The sequence below is a fragment of the Schistocerca nitens genome, chromosome 1 (genome assembly GCF_023898315.1).
Source record: "Schistocerca nitens isolate TAMUIC-IGC-003100 chromosome 1, iqSchNite1.1, whole genome shotgun sequence".
Lineage (NCBI taxonomy): Eukaryota > Metazoa > Arthropoda > Insecta > Orthoptera > Acrididae > Schistocerca > Schistocerca nitens.
Genome location: NC_064614.1, coordinates 568274458 through 568302209, shown reverse-complemented (window position 1 = coordinate 568302209; position 27752 = coordinate 568274458). Strand labels below are relative to the sequence as shown.

At 40.9% G+C, this 27752-nt stretch overlaps 1 protein-coding gene across 1 annotated transcript in view; it reads right to left on the bottom strand.

The window, feature by feature from the left end:
* Nucleotides 1-27752, bottom strand: part of LOC126236399 (cyclic nucleotide-gated cation channel subunit A) — a 587655-nt gene that overhangs the window by 457542 nt on the left and 102361 nt on the right. Inside the window, exon 3 of the mRNA XM_049945692.1 lies at nt 15021-15146. Within this exon, the coding sequence (XP_049801649.1) occupies nt 15021-15146 (126 nt within the window). The remainder of the gene's footprint in view (nt 1-15020; nt 15147-27752) is intronic.

Genomic DNA, 27752 nt, shown 5'->3' with positions numbered 1-27752 from the left:
ATAGAACCGATGTTAATAATTACCAAGGAACCTCTCTTCTCCTGGTCACATACAAAATTCTCTCGCATTGTTTACTTGATCGAGACAAAGAACAGTTAGAATCTAAAATTGGTGAATACCAAGCAGGCTTTAGACCAAACAGATCCTGTCCAGAACAAATTCTTAATTTAAAACTAATCCTTAGGCACCAAAGGATTTGTGGTAACAATATTGTGGATTTTAAAAAAGGCCTACTACTCAGTTGATCGTGAATATCTTTTGCAAATTTTAAAGCAGCAAGGGCTAGATAATAAAACTCTGACGCTGATTAAGGAAACGTTAACTGATTAGCAATCGAAAAAAACGGAATATATGACATGCAACAAACAAACACGAAAGTTTTTGAAAATAAAATATGGAAAAATAAAAAAAAGGTTTCTCAGTTTAAATACTTGGGGGAAGTCATACAAGAAAACAGTCTGGAAAAAGCTACAAACGAAGATCGCTGTCAAGAAATGGCAACTGCATTCAGATTAACTCAACATATTCATAATAAAAAATCACTTTCTACATTCAGTTAACTTAGGCATTACAGCTTTGTAATCAAACCTGAATGTCTCTGTGGAGCCGAAACTGATTTTAAGTAGAAAGAGGGGTATTTAAGTGATTCAGAAGAAAGAAAGAAAGATTATTAGGAAAATATTGGGCCCCGAGATTGATAATGGAGAAACTTGTCGGCTGAGAAGTGATAAGGAAATAAAAAATACGTAGACATACATGGTGACATGAGAAAACGAAGACTTAAATTTTATGGGGACATTAAAAGAATGGCACCCACTATGTTGACAAAACAAGTAGCAAATTCTACGAAAACAGAAGTAAGGCCAAAACTGAGCCAATGAAATGGATCGCTGCGATTAAGGAGGATCTTAAAGTAGCCGGTATAACTCAGGCAGACGTTACAGATAGGAAAACATTCAGGCAAGAGATATTTGCTTGGAAAGTTGGTCAGAGGGAAATTAGGAAACGGACTGGAACATCGTGGTCTGACGAAAGAAAGAGACTTCATTCTGAAGTGATAAAACAAATTTGGACACAAATGAAGACCAACAAAAAAAAGTGACATTGTTGCATTGTATCTCGCGTGGTCCTATTGGGCCCATATATGAATAACAATAAATCAATTACTAATTTCATAAATGAAACACACGCCGTTTCACAAACACACACACACACACACACACACACACACACACACACACACACACATGAAAAGGGAGATATACCTTACAAAGACTCAAAACTCCCGCCTAGAACACATTCAGCTGTTCAACTGCCCGCCGTCTTGTTTTTTTAGTTGTAGAAAGTGTCATTGAAAGTTACATAAGGCAATTTTTCAGATAATGGAGAAATTAGAGGAAGTAAGTGAAGCATGTCTCAAACGCGTGCACAAAAAACCAACACACACACACACACACACACACACACACAGACACACACACACTCACAAACACACACACACACACACACACACACACACACTCACACAATCTTCACATAACATGAGATAATGCTAGGCCTAACCATAAGATTCCCAATCGTATAATTTCGAAATGAATAACTTTTCTACACTAAGTTGTATATAGTTGCAGATAATAAACTATGAAAGTAAACAAGTGATATAGAAAACCAGGAACAGTACAGCACGTGGTAATAAAATTAATTGTACAAAACAAGATACCGCAGCGCCTGTGTTAAGAAGAATGATGCAATGTTCCTTCGAACACGCATGCATGTGACGCATGGAAATTTGGGTCTGGCCGTGTGTCGTGCACGGATAACCAAAGCACATAAGGCGACCCCTCGCGTAAAGCGGGAAATCCGGATTCGAGTTCTGGTCTGGCACACATTTTCATTGTTGTCATTTCGCCATTCCATATACTGCTGATGGTTGTTCATATTCCCAAATTTGTAAATACTGTCTTCAAAACTCAAGTTTGTATGTGTATAAGTAGTAGAGCATATTTCCTGTTTAACAGAAAGAAAATAAAAGCCCACTGACGACGCTGAAACTGAAGTGAAACCTGTCTGGGAAATAGGAGAAAAGATCAAATTGTTTTGCGCAAGACGGATTTCTCTCAGATGGAATTCTATTTGTAATCATGTGTTTGTTGCTACATGTAAACCACACCTATCGTTTTCCGCCTCATTTGGATACTTTCTTCGTGGTGTATCGCTTATTTTTGTCTTTGAGTGTGTTTTCGGAACAGTGAAATGCGTGCAATATGCAATCACCAAAACGCACAATACGTGTGCAGATGCAATGGTACTGTGAGATGCTACGAGAACAGCTCAGCATAGTGTCGCTCCGCCGATTTTTATTACATTGAAGTCATATCTGATAGTAATACGTGAAAATATTTCTTAGTCCAAATGGCTATGAAGTTAAGTGATATTATGTTACTTTTCTCTCTTTCTGATCCGCAAACACGAGCATACCTCTCCACAAGAAATAAATATCTGTTCACGACTCTATGGCGTGTTGCATCTAACTGCTCATCGGTACTACATACATGTTGTTTTTCTTTTCAGAAAATGTTATTTATAACGACAAAATAAAATCTTTATATGAGTACGAGTGCTGTGACAACTGCAGACACATGCTAGAAAAATGTTGACGTTTACTGTGAGAGGACAACGGCATTGTATGAATCTTCGGGGCATGAGCAAATTCTTAAAAGCATATAAAGGGAAGAAATATATTTTGCTATGGCGAGCCGTCTGTTGTACGTCCCACAAATTTCAAGGGCAATTCTAAAAATAATCAACAGAAATTTTCTACAATTAAGGAATATAAAAATGAGACCCAGTATCGTATTCGTTTTCCAGCCTGGAACATGAGAATGTGACAAGAGCGCTCTTTCAGAAAATTGACGGTGAAATCGCTGACAGATTGACGAAGATGTTGGGGTGAGCAATAACTGAATACAGTTGGGCGGCCCGGTATCGACCTTGACTGAGAATCAAGGACTGGCGCACCACATAGGGAAAACGTTTGGAAAGTTGTGGAAACCGAATCAAACTAATTTAATTGGCGTGAATCTCTTTTTTTACGAAAGGAATAGTATTAGAGAAGAGTTATCAGAATATACACTATGAGATAACGAATTAAATCCCGTACAGATTTTTCCTCGCCGTCTTTACTGCGGCAAACAATGTAATATGAGTGCCATTTCCTACTGTATTCACCTCGTAAACAATCTCAGAAACCCAGTCATTATGCAGATGTATCCCTGCATTATTTCGCATCCTAGCCACACGTGTCTCAATATAGATTTTCAATAACACTAGTTGGCTCGTCGTGGTTACTCGAGAGGACAGCAATGATTCTTCGCCTGGCCATCTGCAACTTCCTCAGCGACTAGACGAAAGAGGAGGTGTATCACACCGATACAACAGCTGTTTCCACAATTATAGCTAGAGTTTTGAAGAGGTATGTCGAAAACATGTCCAAACGCTTACAAAATTGGTCAGTTTTAACGTTACTTTCCGATACCTTTAGTAATGAATAGAGGTTTTCCATTTACAAAGGTTTAAACACATGTTTTATTTGTTTTACTCGTTCAATAACCGACAGAATATATACAGTTTTCGATACGGATTTAATTGATATCCGCCATGCTCTTCGTGGAAAGACCAACCACACTACAACAATCATCGTTTTTAATGGAGTAAGAGAACTTGTCGTGACGCGAGATGTTTCGATCCCTGAAGTGCTCGTCAGGGCAGAGACCTGATAACGTTTGGGGTATCTCAAGATCACTAGCGCTTTGTTGTCCTATATATTACGTCAGTTGTCACGGAATACGGTATTGCCGCTAGAAAAGTCAGTGCATCTTGCCGGATAGGCCGATTTCGGAAGGAAATGGCGCTGAGAGCCGGACTTTCATTACATCTAGCGGAGTCCAAACTTGGTTGCTGTACGACCGTGTCTCGTGATACAACGGCCTACAGAGGGAACACTATGCAGAATGCACCCATGATAACACGTGGTTCAGGCTAAATACGCATTCAGCCACCTAGACAGTGCAGTAGAATCTGTAACTCGCTGTACTATCGGCCTAGTTTCCAGATTTTAATCGCCTAAGGGTATTATTATTTCACCAGTCAAGAAGTTTTCGCTGATGAATCGGCATGAGTCGTACCAGGTCCGGAGCCGTTATTCACATCATTTTTTTTAAGCCGTTGGCTTTTTTATCCGCAACAGATCCAAATATTTGCCAGTTCTAGTATTAATAGTGTTGAAGGTACATTTCTACTACAGAAACTCTAGAGCGTCCCACAAATACGACCTTTGAAAGACTGATGTGCGAGGCTCACACTGATACCTTTACATTGTTTTAAGACAATGAACATTATGAAACTTGCTAGCAGATTAAAACTATGTACAGAAACCGGACTCGAACCTGGACGTTTGCCTTTCGTGGGCAAGTGCTCTACCGACTTTTATTCTTTATAATTCTTCATTTTGTTCGTCGATATTGGCACTATGGTCTGGGTTGACATCACACCATCCCTTCGAGTTCATCGATGAACATTTCATTCAGTTTTTTACTTTATTTACTTATTTTTGTTACTGACGGCAACCGACACTCTTACCGAACACGCTGAGCTACCATTCCGGCAACTCAGCTATCCAAGCACGACTTGCAATTCGCCCTCACAGCTTTACTCCCAGCAGTACCTCACTCGCTTACCTTCCAAAGTAAGGCTGCGTGAGCGTGTCGTGAAGTGAGCTTGGATAGTTCAGTCGGACAAGTCTGGCTTGAAACCTCGTCTAGAGTAGACGTGTTGCCGCTAAGCTGTGCACTGCAGAAATCAAGACAAGCTCGCTGTATTGGTTGTTGAGCATGTGACTAGTGCGCAGCTATTTTTCCTAATGTATATTATTTGGAGATGTCACTGATTTCACGACGAGACACTTTGAAGTTTGGTTTTGATCGTTGCTATGTGAAGTCTGGACCACTTTAGTTTGACAGTTTTGTTGTTAAGAAGGTTAGAATTTCTTTGGGTGATATTATTGGTATACACCTTTCGCAGTAATGTCACTCTTGCTAATGAGAAGCTTAAAGATTCGCGAATTTGCAGGTGTGTAATTGAAGAAACAGAACTATGACATTTACTTTTCTAAACGGAAATATTAGTAAAATTACCGTACTAGTAATTGAGTTCCTCTTTGGAATTGCATGTGATCATGTAAAACTTATTTTAAGTCAATGTAGGAGAGCAATTTTTGTTTGTGGAGAGAGCTGGGGAAACGGATTTCCCTTGAATGTTCTCAATAGAGTTAGACAAGTTAAGATTGATCAGATGAAACACATCCCGCCATTCATAAATTTAGACTTAGAGAAAGCTTTTGACAATGTTGACTGGAATACTCTCTTTCAAATTGTGAAGGTGGCAGTGGTAAAATACAGGGAGCGAAATACTATTTACAATTTGTACAGAAACCAAATGGCAGTTATAAGAGTCGAGGGACATGAAAGGGAAACAGTGGTTGGGAACGGAGTGAGACAGGGTTGTAGCCTCTCCCAGATGTTATTCAGTCTGTATATTGAGCAAGCAGTAAAGGAAACAAAAGAAAAATTCGGAGTAGGTATTAAAATCCATGAAGAAGAAAACTTTGAGGTGATGCTGCGGGAATTAGATTAGGAAATGAGACACTTAAAGTAGTAAAGGAGTTTTGCTATTTAGGGAGTAAAATAACTGATGATGGTCGAAGTAGAGAGAATATAAAATGTAGACTGGCAATGGCAAGGAAATCGTTTCTGAAGAAGAGAAATTTGTTAACATCGAATATAGATTTAAGTGTCAGGAAGTCGTTTCTGAAAGTATTTGTATGGAGTGTAGCCAAGTATGGCAGTGAAACATGGGCGATAAATAGTTTGGACAAGAAGAGAATAGAAGCATTCGAAATGTGGTGGTACAGATGAATGCTGAAAATTAGATGATTAGATCACATTACTAATGAGGACGTGTTGAATAGAATTGGGGAGAAGAGGAGTTTGTGGCACAACTTGACTAGAAGAAGGGATCGGTTGGTAGGACATGTTCTGAGGATTCAAGGGATCACCAATTTAGTATTGGAGGGCAGCGTGGAGGGTAAAAATCGTAGAGGGAGACCAAGAGATGAATACACTAAACAGATTCAGAAGGATGTAGGTTGCAGTAGGTACTGGGAGATGAAGAAGCTTGCACAGGATAGAGTAGCATGGAGAGCTGCTTCAAACCAGTCTCAGGACTGAAGACCGCCACAACAACAACAACAACCGTGCATTATTTCTCTATGATTAATAACCTAGAACGTGTGCAATACGCAACTCCACTGAGCACGTGCATGCTGAGTGCTCGCGGAGGTGCATGGTCCAGCTACCGGCCAGAGGCGCGGTGGCGCTGTCTACATGTCGCTAACGTGGCTGAAAACTAACAAATGCACATGGCATTCACAGAAAACAGTAGAACCTGTGAAATTCTCCTACCAAAATCCTTTCCAGATGACATTAACATCGTGGAAATGGGCAACAATGGGTCTGAGGATCACGTTGCAACACTCAGTGAGGGCAGGAAAAGAAGAATGGGTCATGCAGCAGCTGAAACTGAGGCTCCCAAAACGAAAGACAAATCACGCCAAATCAAGTTGAGGGATAAACAACAGACGCACGCCGCATCAAAAGAAAAGTAAAAACTCACAGATAATTGCAACACCCCTCAAGACAAGAAAGACAATGGAGGCAACAAGTCTCTCTACTCAAATAAAAGAACAAACTTCGTAGAAGGCCCAGCAACCAACGACCTCACTTCAAGAAGAAGGAAATCTGAAGAAATAAATGAAGATTAAACCTTAGGTACATTAAACCGGGCCACTGAGGAGGGAAGTCAAATATCGAGGACTTATGGATCAATGTCTATTGATCCATTGTGGAAATGGGACAGCGCCTGGTCAAGTATTTAACGATGAAATTCGCCAACAGCAGTGCAGTTGAGATGTTATTTTATTTTATTTTTACTACCAGTTTGGGCATTCCATTATGCCATCTTCAAGCCCCAGATGCCTCTCTCAAAAATAAACTGTATTGGCATACTGGTCCATTTTTTCCTGGATGCAATGGGTGCATTGCCTGATTGTAATGAGGTCTTAGAAGGAATACGGTTTAGAATTCACGACATCCAGTAACATATGGCCCAGTATGGCAGTATCGTTTGTTTTTGAGGATTCATATGGGGCCTGAAGATGGCTTAATGGAATGCCGAAACTGGTAGTAAAAATAAAATAAATAACATACCAACTGCACGGCTATTGGCGAGTTTCGTTGGTAAATATGTACGGATCAGTTTCATCGTTGACTGATACTGGAAATGATAATGATAATATTCATGGTATTTGAACTAAGTTATTGCAGAAAAGAGTGGAAAATCAATGGTTTTTCTGTATTACTGGAGGTATAGGTCCCAGCGCTTAGATACCACACCTTGATGAAGTGTTTCTGTCGGTTACTTTGTCAGTTATGTGATCAATAAAATACAAACCGACTCAGTTGAGAAATATAAATATTAAGATCATAAGACAGATTTTGGTAATATGTTAAAAATATTTCAAAGCAAGGAATAGATTAATACTCGTATTGTAATAAAAGTGAAGTAGGACATAAATCTGCTATTAAACTATCAAAATATCAACATCGTGTAATCACTACATGTCATCTACGAAACGAATGTTACCAAAATCCAGGAAGTATGTGCTCTGCGTATTTGCTTTCAGCTGTGTGTAACTATTTTATGTAGATGATTTGGTATTTCCTTAATTCACGTCAGTTCCACAGCATATATTAATAACATCAAAAGAAGAAGCAATTTATTTACATATACTTTCCGTCTTTATTTTTTTTTCCCTGAGGTATGTGATTATATAATGCAGACTTAAATATACTGTATTACTTATTTTATTTTCTCTTTTCTTTAAGAAACACAAGCGAAAAGAAAAACTCACTTTTTATGAACACCCACATATGCCATTTATGCCATTTATTCAACTGAAGGAAAAATTGGAGTAGCAGTTTTATTAAGAAGCAAATATTTATGTTTATTCGAGTTATTCTACCTGTTAATCAACCAGAAACGAATACATTTTCTTTAAGAAGAGAAAATTTTGTTTAATGTCATCTGAAGCCATGCCGAGAAGGCAAGTGTTGGAGAGCGCAAGGAAGGGCTGAAATGGAGGTACATGATTTAAAAAAATGAAATAAAGAAATCGATAGAGCACTTGTCCGATTGGAAAAAGGACCCAGGCTCAAGTCTCAGTCCTGCATACAATTTTAATCTGCAAGGAAAATTCAGATCGGGACACGCTCCGCAGCTGAGTGAAAATTCATTCTGGAACAACCACTGCTCTCGTTTCATTATCACGTTAGAATATCCTTACCTTCTAACAGATTAGACCCTCACACTACTTTAAAGGACTCATCCTGATGATCATGGAGCCACATGGCCGAGTTTATTCACTGAACGGGGTTAACAGGCACTGAGAACTGCAATCGAACCTGAAGATTTGCTGCAATAATACATAGGGTGAAGTAGAATGGAAATACGAAAACATCTGCGTCCTATTGTTTAGAATAACTGGAAAAAGCTTTAGTTTACAAGTAGATAAGCATAGTGTCCGTTATAAAAGCTCTAGCAGATAGTTCTCGTGGAGGGCAGCAACAACAGTACTCGAAGAACGAATACAGAAAGATTTATGGATCATATTAGACAATCTATATAAAACTGAAGTTTATCTAACTCGTTAGTCGAGGGAAAATAACCATAATTTCGATAATAGACACAGTGAGCAAACTGCGATATTATACGTACAGCATTTTAAAAGAATGGCAACTTTCCTGAGAAAATGCGACTTGTGGCCTTTCTGCAATTTTCATTTGTAACAGTCATTGTTCCCGTGCAAGCAATGCCTGCACTCGCTCTATAATTTAAATTACCTTTTCAAAAAACAGAATGTCCACATGTACGATCACACATATCAGTCATGACCTAAGAACTACAGGTTGTAAGCAAAAGGTATAGCCAAACTTTGAGGAAACATTCCTCATACCTAGAGGAAGAAAATATGTTACATAGACATACGTCCGGAAACGCTTTGTTTCCATGTTCGTGCGTAGTTTGTACAACTCTTCAAACGTTACTCAAGAGATACACACAAGAAAAGGATGTATCAGCACAGTATGAATTACTTTCCTGAACGAAATGTTCTAAATGCTCTCCGTTAGCAGGGATACATGCATCAATCCACCGTCGCTTTGAACCCCTGCTACGCTGATGTATCCCTGGAGAACTGCGTATTGTTTCACAGTCTTCCACAATAGGGGCACGAAGACGTACGTCTTGAACCGGGGTTCCTCACCCATGTGCTTTCAGATGTCCCGCACTAATAAAATTCTAGTGGGTTTTGGTCGGGAGAGCGTGGAGGAATTGGTCCATCTCTACCTAACCATCTGTCACGGATTCTGTTAAATAGAAACCAACAAACATGAACACTAAAATGATGAGAAGCTGCATCGTGCATGAAGTACATGTTTCGTCACGCTCATAGAGGAACGTGCTCTATGAGAACAGATAGAGTGTTCTCTAAGAAAGCAAGGTAGGGTTTATCTGTTGAGCCTGGATAGAAAAATATGAGATCCTAACAAAATCACCAACAATGCCGACCCAAAAGTTAACAGGTAAAGGTTTGTTGATGGCGTGATTGCACAATTTCTCATGTATTCTCTACAGCCCCTATATACCGTTTGTGAAAATTTAGAATCTGCTCACGTTCTAACAAAGCCTTATCCATGAACAGCACATTTGCACTAAAGTGAGGGCTGACACATTGTTGAATGAATCACTCGCAGAAGTTTACCCGTGCATAAATATCAGCTTCTGGTAGTGCTTGCACACACTGTGGCTGGTACGGATACTGCCAATTCTCATGTAGGACTCTCCTGATAGTCAACATTACTTGTTGAAGCTAATTGTCTTACGCTGACGCTATGGTTGTCATCAGCTGCCAATTAAGTTACTCCTCCAGTTGAAGTGTCCTCTCATTTTAGGTCTCTCCCATCACAAGCAGTAGGCTTAAACGTCCCATCCTCCCTTAGATAACGACCAGTTGCTTTAAATGTCCTTCGTAGGGGAAACGTTGTTCTGAAAATATCTTCCGATACAAACGCTAAGCGCCACGGCCATTACTATCTTCTAAGCCGCACAGCAAATGGACATTCGTCAACTTTGCGTTTGGTACACTTCCATTAAGATGTACCGAAAATCAAGCTCGTGATGAATACTAAACAGTTGATGCTACCTGCTTAGTGCGAGTAGAGCAGCGAGGCGGTTAGTCGCATGTCAACACAAGCAATGAAATGAATCACATTTCAACATTATCTTCGTTCCTTGGGAACAACAAACACGGACCGTGAACCTGAGAAGTACAACCTACTGCACCAGAGGGTATTTTAAACATTTAATGTGAGGAAACGTTTCTTATAATGCTGGTATGTTCTGTTTCTGTGTGTTTCCCCTTCATTAACTTGATTATGCAGAGAAGCAGAAAATTAAAATAAGAGGTTTCCATACCCATGTCCATACAACACGTTTTATTCCTCTATGTGTGAGGAATTTTGCCTGAAAGTTTGGCCACATCTTTTCGTTACACCTTGTATAACTGCCATTGATGTACTAACCACTACAACTGTTGAATTCTGGTACAGTGTTGATGCAGCATGAATGATGTGAGCGCATCTGTCATCCAAACTCACTTCGTCTAGATATTCATCCATAATCATTATTGCTGCCAGGACTTTTAAAGCGGAGAAATTTAATCATGTTTTATTGCCGCTATACTAATCATAAACGAAGGTTGTATACCTGGAAGAATCCTGGAGATACTAAAAGGTATCAGATAGATTATATAATGGTAAGACAGAGATTTAGGAACCAGGTTTTAAATTGTAAGACATTTCCAGGGGCAGATGTGGATTCTGACCACAATCTATTGGTTATGAACTGCAGATTGAAACTGAAGAAACTGCAAAAAGGTGGGAATTTAAGGAGATGGGACCTGGATAAACTGAAAGAACCAGAGGTTGTAGAGAGTTTCAGGGAGAGCATAAGGGAACAATTGACAGGAATGGGGGAAAGAAATACAGTAGAAGAAGAATGGGTAGCTCTGAGGGATGAAGTAGTGAAGGCAGCAGAGGATCAAGTAGGTAAAAAGACGAGGGCTAATAGAAATCCTTGGGTAACAGAAGAAGTATTGAATTTAATTGATGAAAGGAGAAAATATAAAAATGCAGTAAATGAAGCAGGCAAAAAGGAATACAAACGTCTCAAAAATGAGATCGACAGGAAGTGCAAAATGGCTAAGCAGGGATGGCTAGAGGACAAATGTAAGGATGTAGAGGCTTGTCTCACTAGGGGTAAGATAGATACTGCCTACAGGAAAATTAAAGAGACCTTTGGAGAGAAGAGAACCACTTGTATGAATATCAAGAGCTCAGATGGCAACCCAGTTCTAAGCAAAGAAGGGAAGGCAGAAAGGTGGAAGGAGTATATAGAGGGTTTATACAAGGGCGATGCACTTGAGGACAATATTATGGAAATGGAAGAGGATGTAGATGAAGATTAAATGGGAGATAAGATACTGCGTGAAGAGTTTGACAAAGCACTGAAAGACCTGAGTCGAAACAAGACCCCGGGAGTAGACAACATTCCATTAGAACTACTGATGGCCTTGGGAGAGCAAGTCATGACAAAACTCTACCATCTGGTGAGCAAGATGTATGAGACAGGCGAAATACCCACAGACTTCAAGAAGAATATAATAACTCCAATCCCAAAGAAAGCAGGTGTTGACAGATGTGAAAATTACCGAACTATCAGTTTAATAAGTCACAGCTGCAAAATACTAACACGAATTCTTTACAGACGAATGGAAAAACTGGTAGAAGCGGACCTCGGGGAAGATCAGTTTGGATTCCGTAGAAATGTTGGAACACGTGAGGCAATACTAACCTTACGACTTATCTTAGAAGAAAGATTAAGAAAAGGCAAACCTACGTTTCTAGCATTTGTAGACTTAGAGAAACCTTTTGACAACGTTAACTGGAATACCCTCTTTCAAATTCTGAAGGTTGCAGGGTTAAAATACATGGAGCGAAAGGCTATTTACAATTTGTACAGAAACCAGATGGCAGTTATAAGAGTCGATGGGCATGAAAGGGAAGCAGTGGTTGGGAAAGGAGTGAGACAAGGTTGTAGCCTCTCCCCGATGTTATTCAATCTGTATATTGAGCAAGCAGTAAAGGAAACAAAAGAAAAATTCGGAGTAGGTATTAAAATTCATGGAGAAGAAGTAAAAACTTTGAGGTTCGCCGATGACATTGTAATTCTGTCAGAGACAGCAAAGGACTTGGAAGAGCAGTTGAACGGAATGGACAGTGTCTTGAAAGGAGGATATAAGATGAACATCAACAAAAGCAAAACGAGGATAATGGAATGTAGTCAAATTAAATCGGGTGATGCTGAGGGGATTAGATTAGGAAATGAGACACTTAAAGTAGTAAAGGAGTTTTGCTATTTAGGGAGTAAAATAACTGATGATGGTCGAAGTAGAGAGGATATAAAATGTAGACTGGCAATGGCAAGGAAATCGTTTCTGAAGAAGAGAAATTTGTTAACATCGGATATAGATTTAAGTGTCAGGAAGTCGTTTCTGAAAGTATTTGTATGGAGTGTAGCCATGTATGGAAGTGAAACATGGACGATAACCAGTTTGGACAAGAAGAGAATAGAAGCTTTCGAAATGTGGTGCTACAGAAGAATGCTGAAGATAAGGTGGGTAGATCACGTAACTAATGAGGAGGTATTGAATAGGATTGGGGAGAAGAAAGTTTGTGGCACAACTTGACTAGAAGAAGGGATCGGTTGGTAGGACATGTTTTGAGGCATCAAGGGATCACAAATTTAGCATTGGAGGGCAGCGTGGAGGGTAAAAATCGTGGAGGGAGACCAAGAGATGTATACACTAAGCAGATTCAGAAGGATGTAGGTTGCAGTAGGTACTGGGAGATGAAGAAGCTTGCACAGGATAGAGTAGCATGGAGAGCTGCATCAAACCAGTCTCAGGACTGAAGACCACAACAACAACAACTGTTTACGCACAATGAGTAGAATTTCTGGTGTACAATTTTAATTTTTAGTATTGAAATTTTTGTATCGCACTGTGTGAAACTCTGTTTCTCACTTTTGCCTCTTCTAATGGCATCACTTGCTACATTTTGCAACTGGTCATGTCGGGCTGTTCAGTATAGCCTGCTCCCTGTATAGAACGTCGTAACTTTATTTGTGTGAGCATCTGAAGTTTGGGCTCTTCGTTCAGGGCCGCAGGTAGCGTGGAGAAACCACAGTGAGCAGACGTATGCCTCAGCAAATCAAACGCCGCAGTGAAAGGGCGTTTGTGCGTCTTTTAAAGCATTTACGAGAAGAAATGTGCATTTATATCTAACAATTTATGTTTCTGTACTTGACTTGAGTAGAAACAAGGGGAGGGCGTGAGTCCTGTCGCACTGTACGTTCAGAACTGAAGTGCACGAATGCAGGAGCCAGAGACCTGCAAGTGAACACTTGCGTACTAATTCTTTGAAGATCGAAAGAAACTGGTACACCTGGTAATATCGTGTAAGGCCCCATCGATCACGCAGTAGTGCCGCAGTACGACGTGGCATGGACTCGACTAATGACTGAGGTAGTGATGGAGGGAAGTCACACCATGAATCCTGCAGCGCTGTCCGTGAATCCGTAAGAGTACGAGCGGATGGAGATCTCTTATGAACAGCAGGCTGCAAGCCATCCCAGATATGCTCAATAATGTTCATGTCTCGGGAGTTTGGTGGCCATCGGAAGTGTTTAAACTCAGAAGAGTGTTCCTGGAGCCACTCTGTAGCAATTCTGGGCGTGTGGGGGTGTCGCATTTTCCTACTGGAATTGCCCAAGTTAGTCGGAATGCACAATGGACGCGAATGGATGCAGCTGAACAGACAGGATACTCAAGTACGTGTCACCTGTCAGAGTCGTATCTAGGCGTATCAGGGGTCCCATTACACTCCAGCTGCACAAGTCCCACACTATTAAAGAGACTCCACCAGCTTGAACAGTCCCATGCTGACATGCAGGTCCATGGATTATGAGATTGTCTCCATACCCATACACGTCCATCCACTCGATACAATTTGAAACGACACGCATCCCACCAGGCATCATGTTTCCAGTCATCAACAGTCCAATATCGGTGTTCACGAGCCCAGACGAGGCGTAAAGCTTCGTGTCGTGCAGTCATCAAAGGTACACGAGTGGGCCTTCGGCGGCGAAAGCACATATCGATGTTGTTTCTTTGAAGGGTTCGCACGCAGACACTTGTTGATGGCCCACCATTGAAATCAGCAGCAATTTGCGGATGGGTTACACTTCTGTCACGTTGAACGACTTCGTTCAGTCGTCGTTGGTCCCGTTCTTGCAGGAGCTTTTTACGGCCGCAGCGATGACGGAGATTTGGTGTTTTACCAAATTCTTGATATTCACGGTACACTCGTGAAATGGTCGTATAGGAAACTCCCCACTTCATCGCTACCTCGGGGATGCTGTGTTCTATCGCTCATGCGCCGACTATAACAGCACGTTCAAACTCACTTAAATCTTGATAATTTGTCATTGTAGCAGTAGTAACCGAGCTTAAAATTGTTCCAGACACTTGTCGTCTTATGTAGGCGTTGCCGACAGGAGCACCGTATTCTGTCTGTTTAGATATTTCTGTATTTGAATATGCATGCCTATACCAGTTTCTTTGGCGCTTCAGTGTAGTTTCCGATGGTGTTGCGTGCTAAGTCACTGTGACCCTCTGACAATGTGGAACGCTGCAAACAGATGAGAGAAGCAGACAGAGGGGGACCGACCTGGGTGGAGAGAGGCGTCACGCCGGTGGTAGCGCTGGCGTCGGGCAGCTGCACAACCGCCACCTGGGTCCGGACCGACGGCTCTTCCGCTTCCGCCGCCGCCTCCGCCGCCGCTGCCGGCCGGTCCTGCAACACAGTGACTACTGTAATAGCGTCACGTAATGGACGAAGGAAATATTTTCCGACGTTGTCTCCAGCATTGCAAAGGAATACCAGATTACAAAAGAACACTATTGGCCATTAAATTGCTACACCAAGAAGAAATGCAGATGATAAACGGTTATTCATTTGACAAATACATTATACTAGAACTGGCATGTGATTACATTTTCACACAATTTGGGTACATAGATCCTGAGAAATCACTACCCAGAACAACCACCTCTGGCCGTAATAACGTCCTCGATACACTTGGGCATTGAGTCAAACAGAGCTTGGATGGCGTGTACAGGTACAGCTGCCCAGACTGGTGTATTGTGACGAGCCAGTTGCTCGACCACCATTGACCAGACGTTTTCAATTGGTGAGAGATCTGGAGAATGTGCTGGCCAGGGCAGCAGTCGAACGTTTTCTGTATCCAGAAAAGCCCGTACAGGACCTGCAACATGCGGTCGTGCATTATCCTGCTGAAATGTAGAGTTTCGCAGGGATCGAATGAAGGGTAGAGCCACGAGTCGTAACATGTTTGAAATGTAACGTCCACTGTTCAAAGTGCCGTCAATGCGAACAAGAAATGACCGAGACGTGTAACTAATAGCACCCCATACCATCACGCCGGGTGATACGCCAGTATGGCGATGACGAATACAGGCTTCCAATGTGCGTTCACCGCGATGTCGCCAAACACGGATGCGACCATCATGATGCTGTAAACGGGACCTGGATTCATCCGAAAAAATGACGTTTTGCCATTCGTGCACCCAGTTTCGTCGTTGAGTACACCATCGCAGGCGCTCCTGTCTGTGATGCAGCGCCAAGGGTAACCGCAGTCATGGTCTCCGAGCTTATAGTCCATGCTGCTGCAAATGTCGTCGAACTGTTCGTGCAGATGGTTGTTGTCTTGCAAACGTCCCCATCTGTTGACTCAGGGATCGAGACGTGGCTGCACGATCCGTTACAGCCATGCGGATAAGACGCCTGTCACCTCGGCTGCTAGTGATACGAGGCCGTTGGGATCCAGCACGGCGTTCCGTATTACCCTCCTGAACGCACCGATTCAATATTCTGCTCACAGTCATTGGATCTCGACCAACGCGAGCAGCAATGTCGCGATACGATAAACATCAATTGCGATAGGCTACAATCCGACCTTTATCAAGTCGGAAACGTGATGGTACGCATTTCTCCTCCTTACACGAGGCATCACAACAACGTTTCACCAGGCAACGCCGGTCAACTGCTGTTTTTGTATCAGAAATCGGTTGGAAACTTTCCTCATGTCAGCACGTTGCAGGTGTCGCCACCGGCGCCAACCTTGTGTGAATGCTCTGTAAAGCTAATCATTTGCATATCACAGCATCTTCTTCCTGGCGGTTAAATTTCGCGTCTGTAGCACGTCGTCTTCGTGGTGTAGCAATTGTAACGGCCAGTGGTGTATTAGGGTGCATATTAGCAAGGAAATCTGTTATGGCCTTATCGACGAACCAGCCCGCCATTTGGCTGAAGGGATTTAAGTAGAGCACGCGAAATGCTAATAAGGGTGGACAGATGGGAATTTGAGCCTTGATCGTCCACAACCTTCAGACTGGTAGATTTCGCCAAGCATCATAACTCACTAAAGAAATTAAGTTTAGGTTTTGTGTATTTTAAGACAGCCGTGTGGGGGAGCAGGTGAAGATCAATGGCTTTTGAGGTGGAAGAAGATATTAATCGGACTGGGAAAAAGGCGGATGAGTCATTTTCTCCTGACAGCGATACCTCAAAGATAGTGAAGGCGGAGAGGACGTATTTCAGTATGGCGGATCTAGGGGACGACGCTGCCCAATAAGCAAAACAAAAATCAACGTGGCGTCTGAGTTGCAACAGGCGGCCACGTGGTTAGCGTTTGTCTGCATGTTGATGGCGGCTGCAAAAAATCAGTAGCGTTTGTCACCAAACTGGTCGGCTACGAAAGGCGTCTGTTCCCATATTAGGCGACCTGCTAAAACCCGTTTGGAGCTTCGATCACAGATGTAACATCCCGCGAAGCGCTGAACACATCTTCCTAATTTCCTATCAACCAAGCCATGGTGGTAAACAGTGAAGGAAAAGTTCCCCAGGAGGTAAATAACCCATCACTGAAAACAGTAATGCATTAGGTGTCGGATTTTGCAGAGTCTAGAACATAATGTAAAGCAGAATCGAAGATCTCGGGAACTTCCCACATAATTCTTAAGAAAAATCATCTTCTAGCCACAGTGATCATTAACATTTTACTAAAAACGGGGAAACTGGAACAAATGACGTACGTATTTAACAGATCCAATATACTAATACTAGCACGTCATAAAACCTGATATTGAGATGAGAACACATTTGAGTCAGAGGGATACAAGAATTATGAAGGAAAAGAGGCCATAAAGAATTAACATAAAAGTCACTCTGCTTGTATCAGATTTCACGACCAAATCCATAAGAAATTTTACATCCACATCGAACGTCACTTCTGTCGTTTGGAGCAGCAATCAACAGCATTAGGATCCTAAATGTCACGTACAGACAATAACGACATAAGAAAATCCAGAAAAAATTTGAACGAATTTAGGAAGCACTAGAGAGACATAAAAAATACTAAAGCACTGCATAAGTCTACTCGCTGGAGGCTTCAGCGCGTAGCTCGACAGAGCAAAGAAATAAAAGGAAACAGGAAATTTTCTCGCTCACAAACGCACTGATGATAACGGAGGAAGGATCGTCAACTTCTGCAGACTATGCGACTTAAAACTAATGTCAACCAGGGAAAAAAGATCTGACCCTTTCCTAATAAACATTTAGGCTCATGTCAACTGGGTCATGCGGTAATAACAGAACAAAACCACACTCATGAACTTACGGATCGGAAGTGGACAAGTCATACACTTTTCAACAGAAAGCAAAGCCAGATTTCAGCGTAAAGGACCAAACATCGAAATTTTAAAAACTGCATAAAAATGACACAAAATTGTGGTCAGACAGATGAAGGATGAGCTAAGAGAAGCAATTATTGAAACGAAGAAAGAACTAGAATAGCCACCAGGAAGAAGAAAATATAGATGGTGGAACAAGATATGTGACGAAGCGATAGAGCCTAGGTCAGCACCTTGGAGAAAATGGAGCTCGCACCAGAGGGAAAGAGACTGGAACACCTCCACTGAGTTCATAAAACAGACATAGATAATTATTAGAATGGCAAACGGAAATATGACAAAAATGGGAAATAGGTACAAATTTCAGCAGAGCAACACTAGGGATTTCGCACAAATTTTCAAAGAAGTAACAGGATACAACCCGATGAGACTTCACTTAAAAGATTCAGCAGGCGAACTGATAACCAACAACAAATACAACTGTGAACTAATAGAAAAATATTTTAAGAGTTTTCTAAACTGTGAGGAGCCAACACAACGGCTTATTTTCAGATAGTCCCAAATGGAAAACCTAGATCCACTGTATCAGGTTGAAAAATACACTGGCCTGCTGAAAGCAACATAGCGACCATAGAAGGAGGGTTATTTATCAGAGATGTGAAAAGTGGCAGGGAAGCGGGTAGCTGAAACTATTTATTAGGTTGCTGGGAGAAAGGAAGAATACCGGAAGATTAGCCAGACTCCATAATTCATCGACTACATAAGGAGACAGAGAGATAGACACCAACAATGACCGAGACATATCCTTACTTCCAGTCACCCGTAAATTACATCGAAAGCTCTACTGAATAAGACAGAACCTCAAGGAGAACACAGAACTAAAATGTACCAAGCGGGGTTCAGAAAAGGTAGAAAAGAACAAAATTTTAACTTGAAAACAGTCCTCACGATCAGAGCAATACGAAACCGTAACACAATTGGCTTCAAGAAAGCCTGCGATTCCGTAGACGTTCTGAGAGTATTCTTACTAATAGAAGAAGCAAGTATGGACAAAACGAAGAGATAATTAGTCGAACAGATACTTACACACACGACTTCGAAAGTTAAATTCCTGCAAGACGTTTCTCAACCGTTCAGAATTAACAAAGGAATTAGGCAAGGCGTCGCGTTCTGACTGATTCTCTCCAATTTGATATTACAAAGGGCAATGAGAGAGTGGGATAAAGACGTAAATGAGAAAAACATTGAATGAATTTATCCGGGACAAGGAAAGGAAGATTTGAGGTTAAATGTCTTGCTTTTACTACGATACTGGAATAATTTCTAAGGACAAAACAGGTACACAGACAATGACAGGAACACTTCACAAAATTGCAGTTAAAACTAGATTACAAATATGAGAAAACGTAACACATACATTGAACATAAGGACAACAGAGAAATACATATAACTACCAACACAACACGGAAATGTCAAAAGAGTTGATAAGCTCGAGTATTTGGAAGAACAGATAAAATCAAACTGATCAGATAACGCCTCAAGTAAAGAAAGATGAAAGAAAATTAAATCAGCATACAGACTCGCCTAACTCACCCAAAATACCAGTAAGCATCACCGAAAACAGAGATAATAAAAAATCGACATCTTTCCAGGCAAAAATTAGACCTACAAAGCAGTAATTACACCGGAAGCACTACAGTGGTCTGATTAACTTACACTGAATAAAAGAGGTAAATAAGGACAACTGGAAAAGAAAGAAAAAAAAACATTCAGAAAAAATGGACCGCAAAGCATCAAAGATAACAATTAGACGATGAAAAAAAATGAAGATTTATACAGAAGTAATCAGGTCGTTACAATTAAAATGGTGTTCCGAGTGATGCAGTGCGGGCTGTATACATCGCAGGACGCTGAAAACATCTTAGGTATTTCCGATAATCGGTGCGTTCTAAGAGAATGCAGAAAAAAAATGGTTCCACTTTCTGACACCAGGTGAAAATATGGCGCTGTAGACAGTCAGAACGTGAAGTGTTTCCTGTTTTGACGTCAGTATGCTGTTTGTCGACTGGTGACGTGAACTGAATTCTCTGTAGAGTGTTGGCGACAGAAACAGCTTCGAAGAGGTCCCATGTCAACAAACGGGCTAATGAATGTGAGCAAGAAATTTAAAGAAACTGGTGAATTAAGTGGTGCAGCAGTTGTTGATGAAACTGCTGCAACTATTGCAGACTGCGCAGCACATGCTTAAAATTCTGCAGCAAAAGATTTTGCAGCGCATTTTACACTGGGATCCCTACAACATTCAGAATGTGCACTAAATGAAGCCCCAAAATAGACTACAACGCCGTGACTTTGTCCTTCGTTTCTTGGCACGCTTGGAAATGGATAACATGTAGACGGGGAATATTCTTTGAACGGACGAGGGACTTCTACTCTGTATGGTGTCGTGAATGCACAGAATTGTCGCATATGTGGTTCTACTCCGCCACGTGCTGTGCAGGAGCATCCACTGAGCTCATCTTATGTGACTGTGTCGTATGGTTTCACAAGCTCCTTCATTCTCGGTCCGTATTTCTTCGAGGATATGATACCTCGCGGACATGTTAGGTGCAAAGTAACATCTGAACGTTATAAGAACCTCCTTGTGCAACACGTGCTTCCAGCTTTGCAAGAACGCATCTGTGTCCAAATCACTGTTTTCATGACCGAGCGAGGTGGCGCAGTGGTTAGCACACTGGACTCGCATTCGGGAGGACGACGGTTCAATCTCGCGTCCGGTCATTCTGATTTAGGTTTTCCGTGATTTCCCTAAATCGCTCCAGGCAAATGTCGGGATGGTTCCTTTCAAAGGGACGGCCGACTTCCTTCCCCATCCATCCCTAATCCGATGAGACCGATGACCTCGCTGTGTGGTCTCCTCCCCCAAAACCAACCAACCAACTGTTTTCATGCAAGATGAGGCAACAGCAAGTGTCACTTGCCAGGTGAAAGATCTCTTCGAGAAATCTTCGCTAACGACCGCATCATTTTAAGTCAATTTCAAGATGTGTAGCCTTCCTGATCCCCCGACCTAAATCCATGTGATTCTGGTTGTGGGGCTATCTGGAAGATCATGTCTCTCAGGGATATATCCGTACTCTTCCTGATCTGAATGGTAGCAGACGATGGCATATCGATCTGATTACACCGGATATCCTGCGAGCAACTGTCGAGCATTCCGCGTTACGGATGTGGCATGTTGCTGAGTCGGGAGACATATTGAACACATGTTGTAATTTGTGGCAATATCCTTCTAAACATGCCTGAGCCACCTTATAATGTGTTTGATCGTTTCTCAACTTTTCCTGCATCAACATCACAGTCTCACTGATTATCGCGCCATATTTTCACCTGTTGGCAGAAAGTGAAAGTATTGTTTCTTTCAGCATATTCCGCGAGAGCACCGATTAATGAACATACCTGCTATGTTTCAGCTTTGTATGACGCACACAGCCTGCACTGCAGTGCTCGGGACACTGTCAGTGCAGTTATAGCCACCTGGTAGAAACAACAACAGACACGATAAGGAAAAGGAGATTAGATCTTTACTGTCATATTCACAGAATGAATGACAATAGGCTAAACAAGAAAATTTTAAATTTCCGTATTAAAACACTCCATGGGTTTGCTAGAACAGACAAGAAGGGATTTGAAAAGACACTATACAAGACAGGGAAAATTTTAGGCTACTGGTAAGTACTACAAAATTATCTATCGAACAACAAAATCCAGAACCTAGGCGAATGACATCGAACGAACTGAGGCAGGTCGCCAGCCAATGCTTACAGAAGTTTTAGGAAGATAAGAGAAAAAAGATTGTACCACTGTTTTAGGTTATGAGCGGTCTAGGATTGGCCAGATTCTGTAAAAAAGAAGAAATAAAGACTGTACTATCACAAATTCTTCACTTAATCCTGGGGTAAGCAAATATGTGTGCAGAATCACAGTGAATGAAGTGCGTATTCATACACCACATTTAAACAAAACCAAGAAGAGTGTGAGGAAAGGAAATTTACTTATGGATTATATTTTGCCGTTCTTTTCGGGTTGTTCCGTCGACTGTTGCTTGATGGTTTCTCTAATACTTTTCTACCACTAGTGAGAGGTGTTGTAAAGGAATAATCCTCCATTACAAGTCGCAGACGTCATGCACTGGAGTCGAATACGGAAGAGAACGGTGGTTCAAACCACAGTGTGACCGTCCAGGTTTAGGATTTCCACAGTTTCTCTAAACTGCATAAGGCAAATGCCGGATTGATTACTTTGAAAGTGTCACGGACCGTTTCCTTCACGATTTCGAGAATTTTCTGCATCTGCAATGACCGCAACCTCTAGGGGCATTAAGCCAAAGTCTTCGTTCCTTCTTCTATGCATATCAGAAATCATTCGACGAGGGTACAGAGAAAATCAAAAGGTGGCACATCAATAAACGACCATGGTTTCATAAGAATTAATGCTACCCGTAGGTACGACCATAGATAGAGCATACATAGACTAATTAGGGTTGCCATGAAAACTATAAGTAGAGTATTTAGTTGACGAGAAATAGTAAAGTTTTTAGGAAGTTGGTAACTAGCATGCTGGTATATCATTTGTTCTCCACGTGAAGTTGTGGAATGGTGACAGTGATCAGCATTTCCTTATAGTACGAGAAGAAAATACACAAATTGATAGGAATGTCTGGTTTATGTTGACGCGGAAATTATGATCCCCTTCCTTCAAAATGTGTGCATCGTTTGCTGCTGCCGTTAGTCTGTAGTTCATGTTAATGGGATTTGTTTTTTCGTGACTGCTTGCGGACATGTCACACATTCTAACCAGAAGAAGGAGTGGAGTTTTTCTCAGGTTGTTGTTCCAGTCCAGACTGCGGGACCATTTGAAGATCTCCCTCAGAGAAGGTTGTACATCACGTTCCCAGTAATCTGAGTTTCCGTTGGAATAAACTGGTACATCGCATGAAATGAGCTATCATAGCAACGGATATCTTGTTTTTCTTTGTCTGTTGAGTTATTTGTAGCTGTAAAGTTGACCATCCTGGAGGAAAATTGTATATCGACGAAAACGGCGGATGTGGCTGATGTAAGTTACACTCCAAAGGAAACTGTATCATTAAATAAAAGCATAGAAAGGAAAACAGATCGATCAAACTGGAAGAAAATGTCAAAAAAAGTAGAAGGAACAGTGGAAAATCTACAGATGGTAGAGACGTACCTGACAAAAGGACATCAAATATGGTAGTGCAAGAACGTTGTATATTATTATAAGGTAAAAATTGTACAATAGAATAATTTATTTTGTCTGGTCGTTGGTTTGGGCAAAACTGTGACACTTTTATACAATTACGCTGATATTGCACAATTAAGAAAAAGTTTATTGTCAGATTTCTGCCCTGGTACGGTACTTTTGCGTTAATCGGAAAAAATAAAAGTGTTGGATGTCATGATTACCTATGAATGGATGTATGTAGTTTCTGAAGCTTGTTTAAGCACATTTTCATTATAAAGGAAATGAGACAGAATGGCTTCGTTGCTGTCATTGTTTTTCAAGAAATTGGGAAGTGTGACTGAAACTTGAGAATTATTAGTTACGTTTCCAGAATGAGATTTTCACTCTGCAGCGGAGTGTGCGCTGATATGAAACTTCCTGGCAGATTAAAACTGTGTGCCCGACCGAGACTCGAACTCGGGACCTTTGCCTTTCGCGGGCAAGGTTCGCAGGAGAGCTTCTGTAAAGTTTGGAAGGTAGGAGACGAGGTACTGGCAGAAGTAAAGCTGTGAGTACCGGGCGTGAGTCGTGCTTCGGTAGAGCACTTGCCCGCGAAAGGCAAAGGTCCCGAGTTCGAGTCTCGGTCGGGCACACAGTTTTAATCTGCCAGGAAGTTTCATATTAGTTACGTTGTTGAATGCAGATGATCCAGATTCAGTGGATATGCGTCGTACCCTTAATGTCTTTCACCCTATAGTACTGTTCTCTAACAGCGCGCGGGAAAAGAGAACATTTCAATCTTTCCGTGAAAAATATGGTTCTCATATTTTACTCCAATAATCGTTTCTCCCTATGTAGATATTGTCAACAAATTATTTTCGCACTCTGAGGAGAACGAGGGAGATTGAAATTTAGTGAAAAGAATTCGCCAAAATGAAAAACGCCTTTGTTTCAATGGTTGCCACTCCAACTCACGTTTCATATCCGTGGCACTCTCTTCCCAATCAAGCAATAATACAAAACGAGCTACCCTCTTTGAACTTTATCGATGTCCTCCGTCAAATCTTAATTCCTTTGTTGTATAAGTTGCTCTTCCTCTATCAGCAGGGAAAATAATGGACTTACAGGATATATGTAAATACCTTGATGTACGGTTCATGAAATTTTGTATGAACTTCACTTCTGACTGAACAGTTAAATTTATTTCCTTTCTGTTTAATTTTTTCTTTGTAGTTGTTTCTTGTCCTGTATAGAACTATTTTTTTATTTGGAGGTTGATTAATAAATACATTTTTTTACTTCAGTATATCAGATAATAAATTCTGTTGATCTTTTTTGACACTGTAAGAGAATATCATATTCTTTTATATACAACGTTATTCCACAATGTACTTTTATAGGATATGGTACGTTCTTATACAGAAAGCTACATAAAACTTAACTATCTAAATATTGTAAAATATACTAAATACATGTTGCTGTTCTCTAACACATACTACATCACTTGCTCATACAAATGTGTAAATAAATAGTACCAAAGGGGAGCAACAATGATTTTCACTTTATGAAAAATTTCTAGTATGGCGTAAAACTTTCTTCGGGCGTGATTTTCGTTTATATATTTCAGAGTTTAAAGATGAGTTGATGTAAGCTCTGTAAATCTGCACTCACCAGGTTCCAACGAGCTGTTTTGTTCGCTGTACTTTTCACATTCAGTGTTTCCTGGGTATTGTAGTAAGAAAAGATTTATATCTGAATTGTGCAGTAACACACAGTAGTTTATACCAGAAAATTTACACTTTCACGACGCTTGTAGATACTGTAAATAAGACAGTGAGTATTTTGCTCACTGAGGATATAAGCATGACTATCTTTCTGGGGAATGCACCACTGCCACAAATAAAAATGTTGCCTGATATGAGTAAAAGAGTATGAGCTATAAATTAGAACCCAAATTAATAGAAATATGTAACTAATATGCCATGGTTCATTCCGCAAGAAGAGAATATGAATACTCCATTAAGATGAAATTTTGACATCCGTAAGAGTTTGGGTAAGTTATGCAGAAGAGTTAAATAAGTACAGTTACTGTGGCATAAAAAAAATGGCCATTCGGGTTATGTCAACATTATACATCGTGGGAAAAATTAAAAAAAGGCCTGGAGAGTATTAAGACTGACGCAGGATTGACCCTTATCAACGAACGTCGCAGAAGACGCTGGAAACTAGCACCATTGACGTAGACGCAGCGCTCTGCTCGGTTTATAAAACCGTGAGACATCTGTAGCAACTCTACCTGTGGGACAGGGGCAATAGTGTTTTCGTGTTCTGCTGTAACTCTTCCGAGGTAGGGCTTATTTGACTACACCTGACACTTTGACGTGCCCCACAAATAAAAATCACAGGGAGAGAGATCGGGCGATCGAGGCGGATAGGAGATTGCACTGCCTCTGATGCCTGTCTTCTCCTCAACGAACACCTCATGCACTCGTGACAAGCCTTCAGTGCGGTGTGTGCTGTCCCTCCATCTTGCTGAAAGGTCTTTCATGTCCTGTGAGATGATCCACATATGGATTATACAGTTTCTGGACATACCGGTTAGCATTGAATGTTTAGTGGAAAAATCGTGTTACGATGCAGACATCCGACTTTGCGTACCAAACACCAATATTGAGATTACGCAACAGCTCTTTCAACTACTGATGGAGATCTTCTCATGCTTAATGGAGTCCTGATTCCATTTCACTCAGAAATCACTGGCAGAAATCAAAACTTGAAAGCTCATCTGTTTGCTTTAACGTATGTACAACAGTAAATTTGTAATGATAAAGTTGCAGGTCATCTTTGATAATGTTTCGACATGACAGTCTCGTAATTCCCACTTGCTCAGATAAACGGCATTAAGATTTCGTCGGACTTCGTTCCAGGCTTTCCTTCTTTTCCGGTGTTCGAACTCTTATCGGATAGATACTGCTTTTATTCGTAACGCAGCTCGTTTCGCGTTATTTTGCCACTAAGTTTCACGTTGCACACATTGCTGGAGGTTTTGGCAAAACACCTACAGTCTTAAACTCTTGCGGCAACAGTTCCGCACACGTATTTCACGTATAGTGCTTAGTATTAATACACGCCAATGAACAGGTCCTGTTTTATCATGAATACAATTTTCCGACCGGCCACGGTGTCCAAGCGGTTCCAGGCGCTTCAGTCCGGAACCGCGCGACTGCTACGGTCGCAGGTTCGAATCCTGCCTTGGGCATGGATGTGTGTGATGTCCTTAGGTTAGTTATGTTTAAGTAGTTCTAAGTTCTAGGGGACTGCTGACATCAGATGTTAAGTCCCATAGTGCTCAGAGCCATTTGAACCATTTTTTGAACAATTTTCCGTTGAATCCAAGTGCTCACTGAACATGTGTGCTCTGCTTACTCATTCAGTCGTAACTACTCAGCTAAGTACTTCAGACAGTGCAGTGGGAGACACCAATGCACAGGCATGTGACAGCAGCCGATTTCTGATGTAAACAAACACAAACGTGATGACTGGTAGGAAGCCGTAGCATACGTACACTGATGTTTGTACGCTCTTGGAAGCAGGTACTACTTATTTATTAGATATATTATTACTAAATTACGTTAAATAAAACTTTAAAATATTCTCATGTATTAACAGCCATAAAAGTTTTACTTAATCACGCTTTATCTATGTAGATTTTATTTCATGTATCGTTTACAGTCGTAGTCTCTATACTGTTGTATTCTGACTGTCGCACTTTTACGCAGTATGAAAATGGCTGAGGCTGCTTCCTGTTCCGTAGTGAAACACGTGTGTGGAAAACTGTTAAAAAGTGCCGAAAAACAGGTTGTTCTTAATATTTTGCATAAATTTACAGGAAAAATCGGCCTTGAAGTTTTGCGAGGGACTGTATTTGATGCTGCTGAGATACAAACGCACAATGCATGTATAGCGGTATCGGTAGTGTAGTAGACTAATAATCTAATGCAGTTCATGGATCTCTGGTTCAAGTCTCGCATTAGTCATCTTTTTTCGTTGAATTTGAAATACCTGCATCTCGTAATTGTAAAATTCATCATCATTTTTTGTGAATAATGCACGTCTTCTTGTCTCTAATTACATGCTGCACACGAAATTCCTGTTTTCAAATATAAATTCTTAATTATTGATATTTCATGAAAGATTGTTAATAAAGGTTACTTAAATTAAGTAAACATAATTTTAGGGCAAAAACGAAAAACCAGATACTCGTTAATTGTACTATGGCCTTTGTTTTATACCACAGATATGGTCTCACACGAACCGGAATGATAAATATCATAGAAACATAAAAAAACAATCATTTTCGCAGCATCCAGAACACCACACAAATGCTACAGTCTTACATTTGCCACTGTACCATCATAATATGAACCCAGCAGAACTGATCTG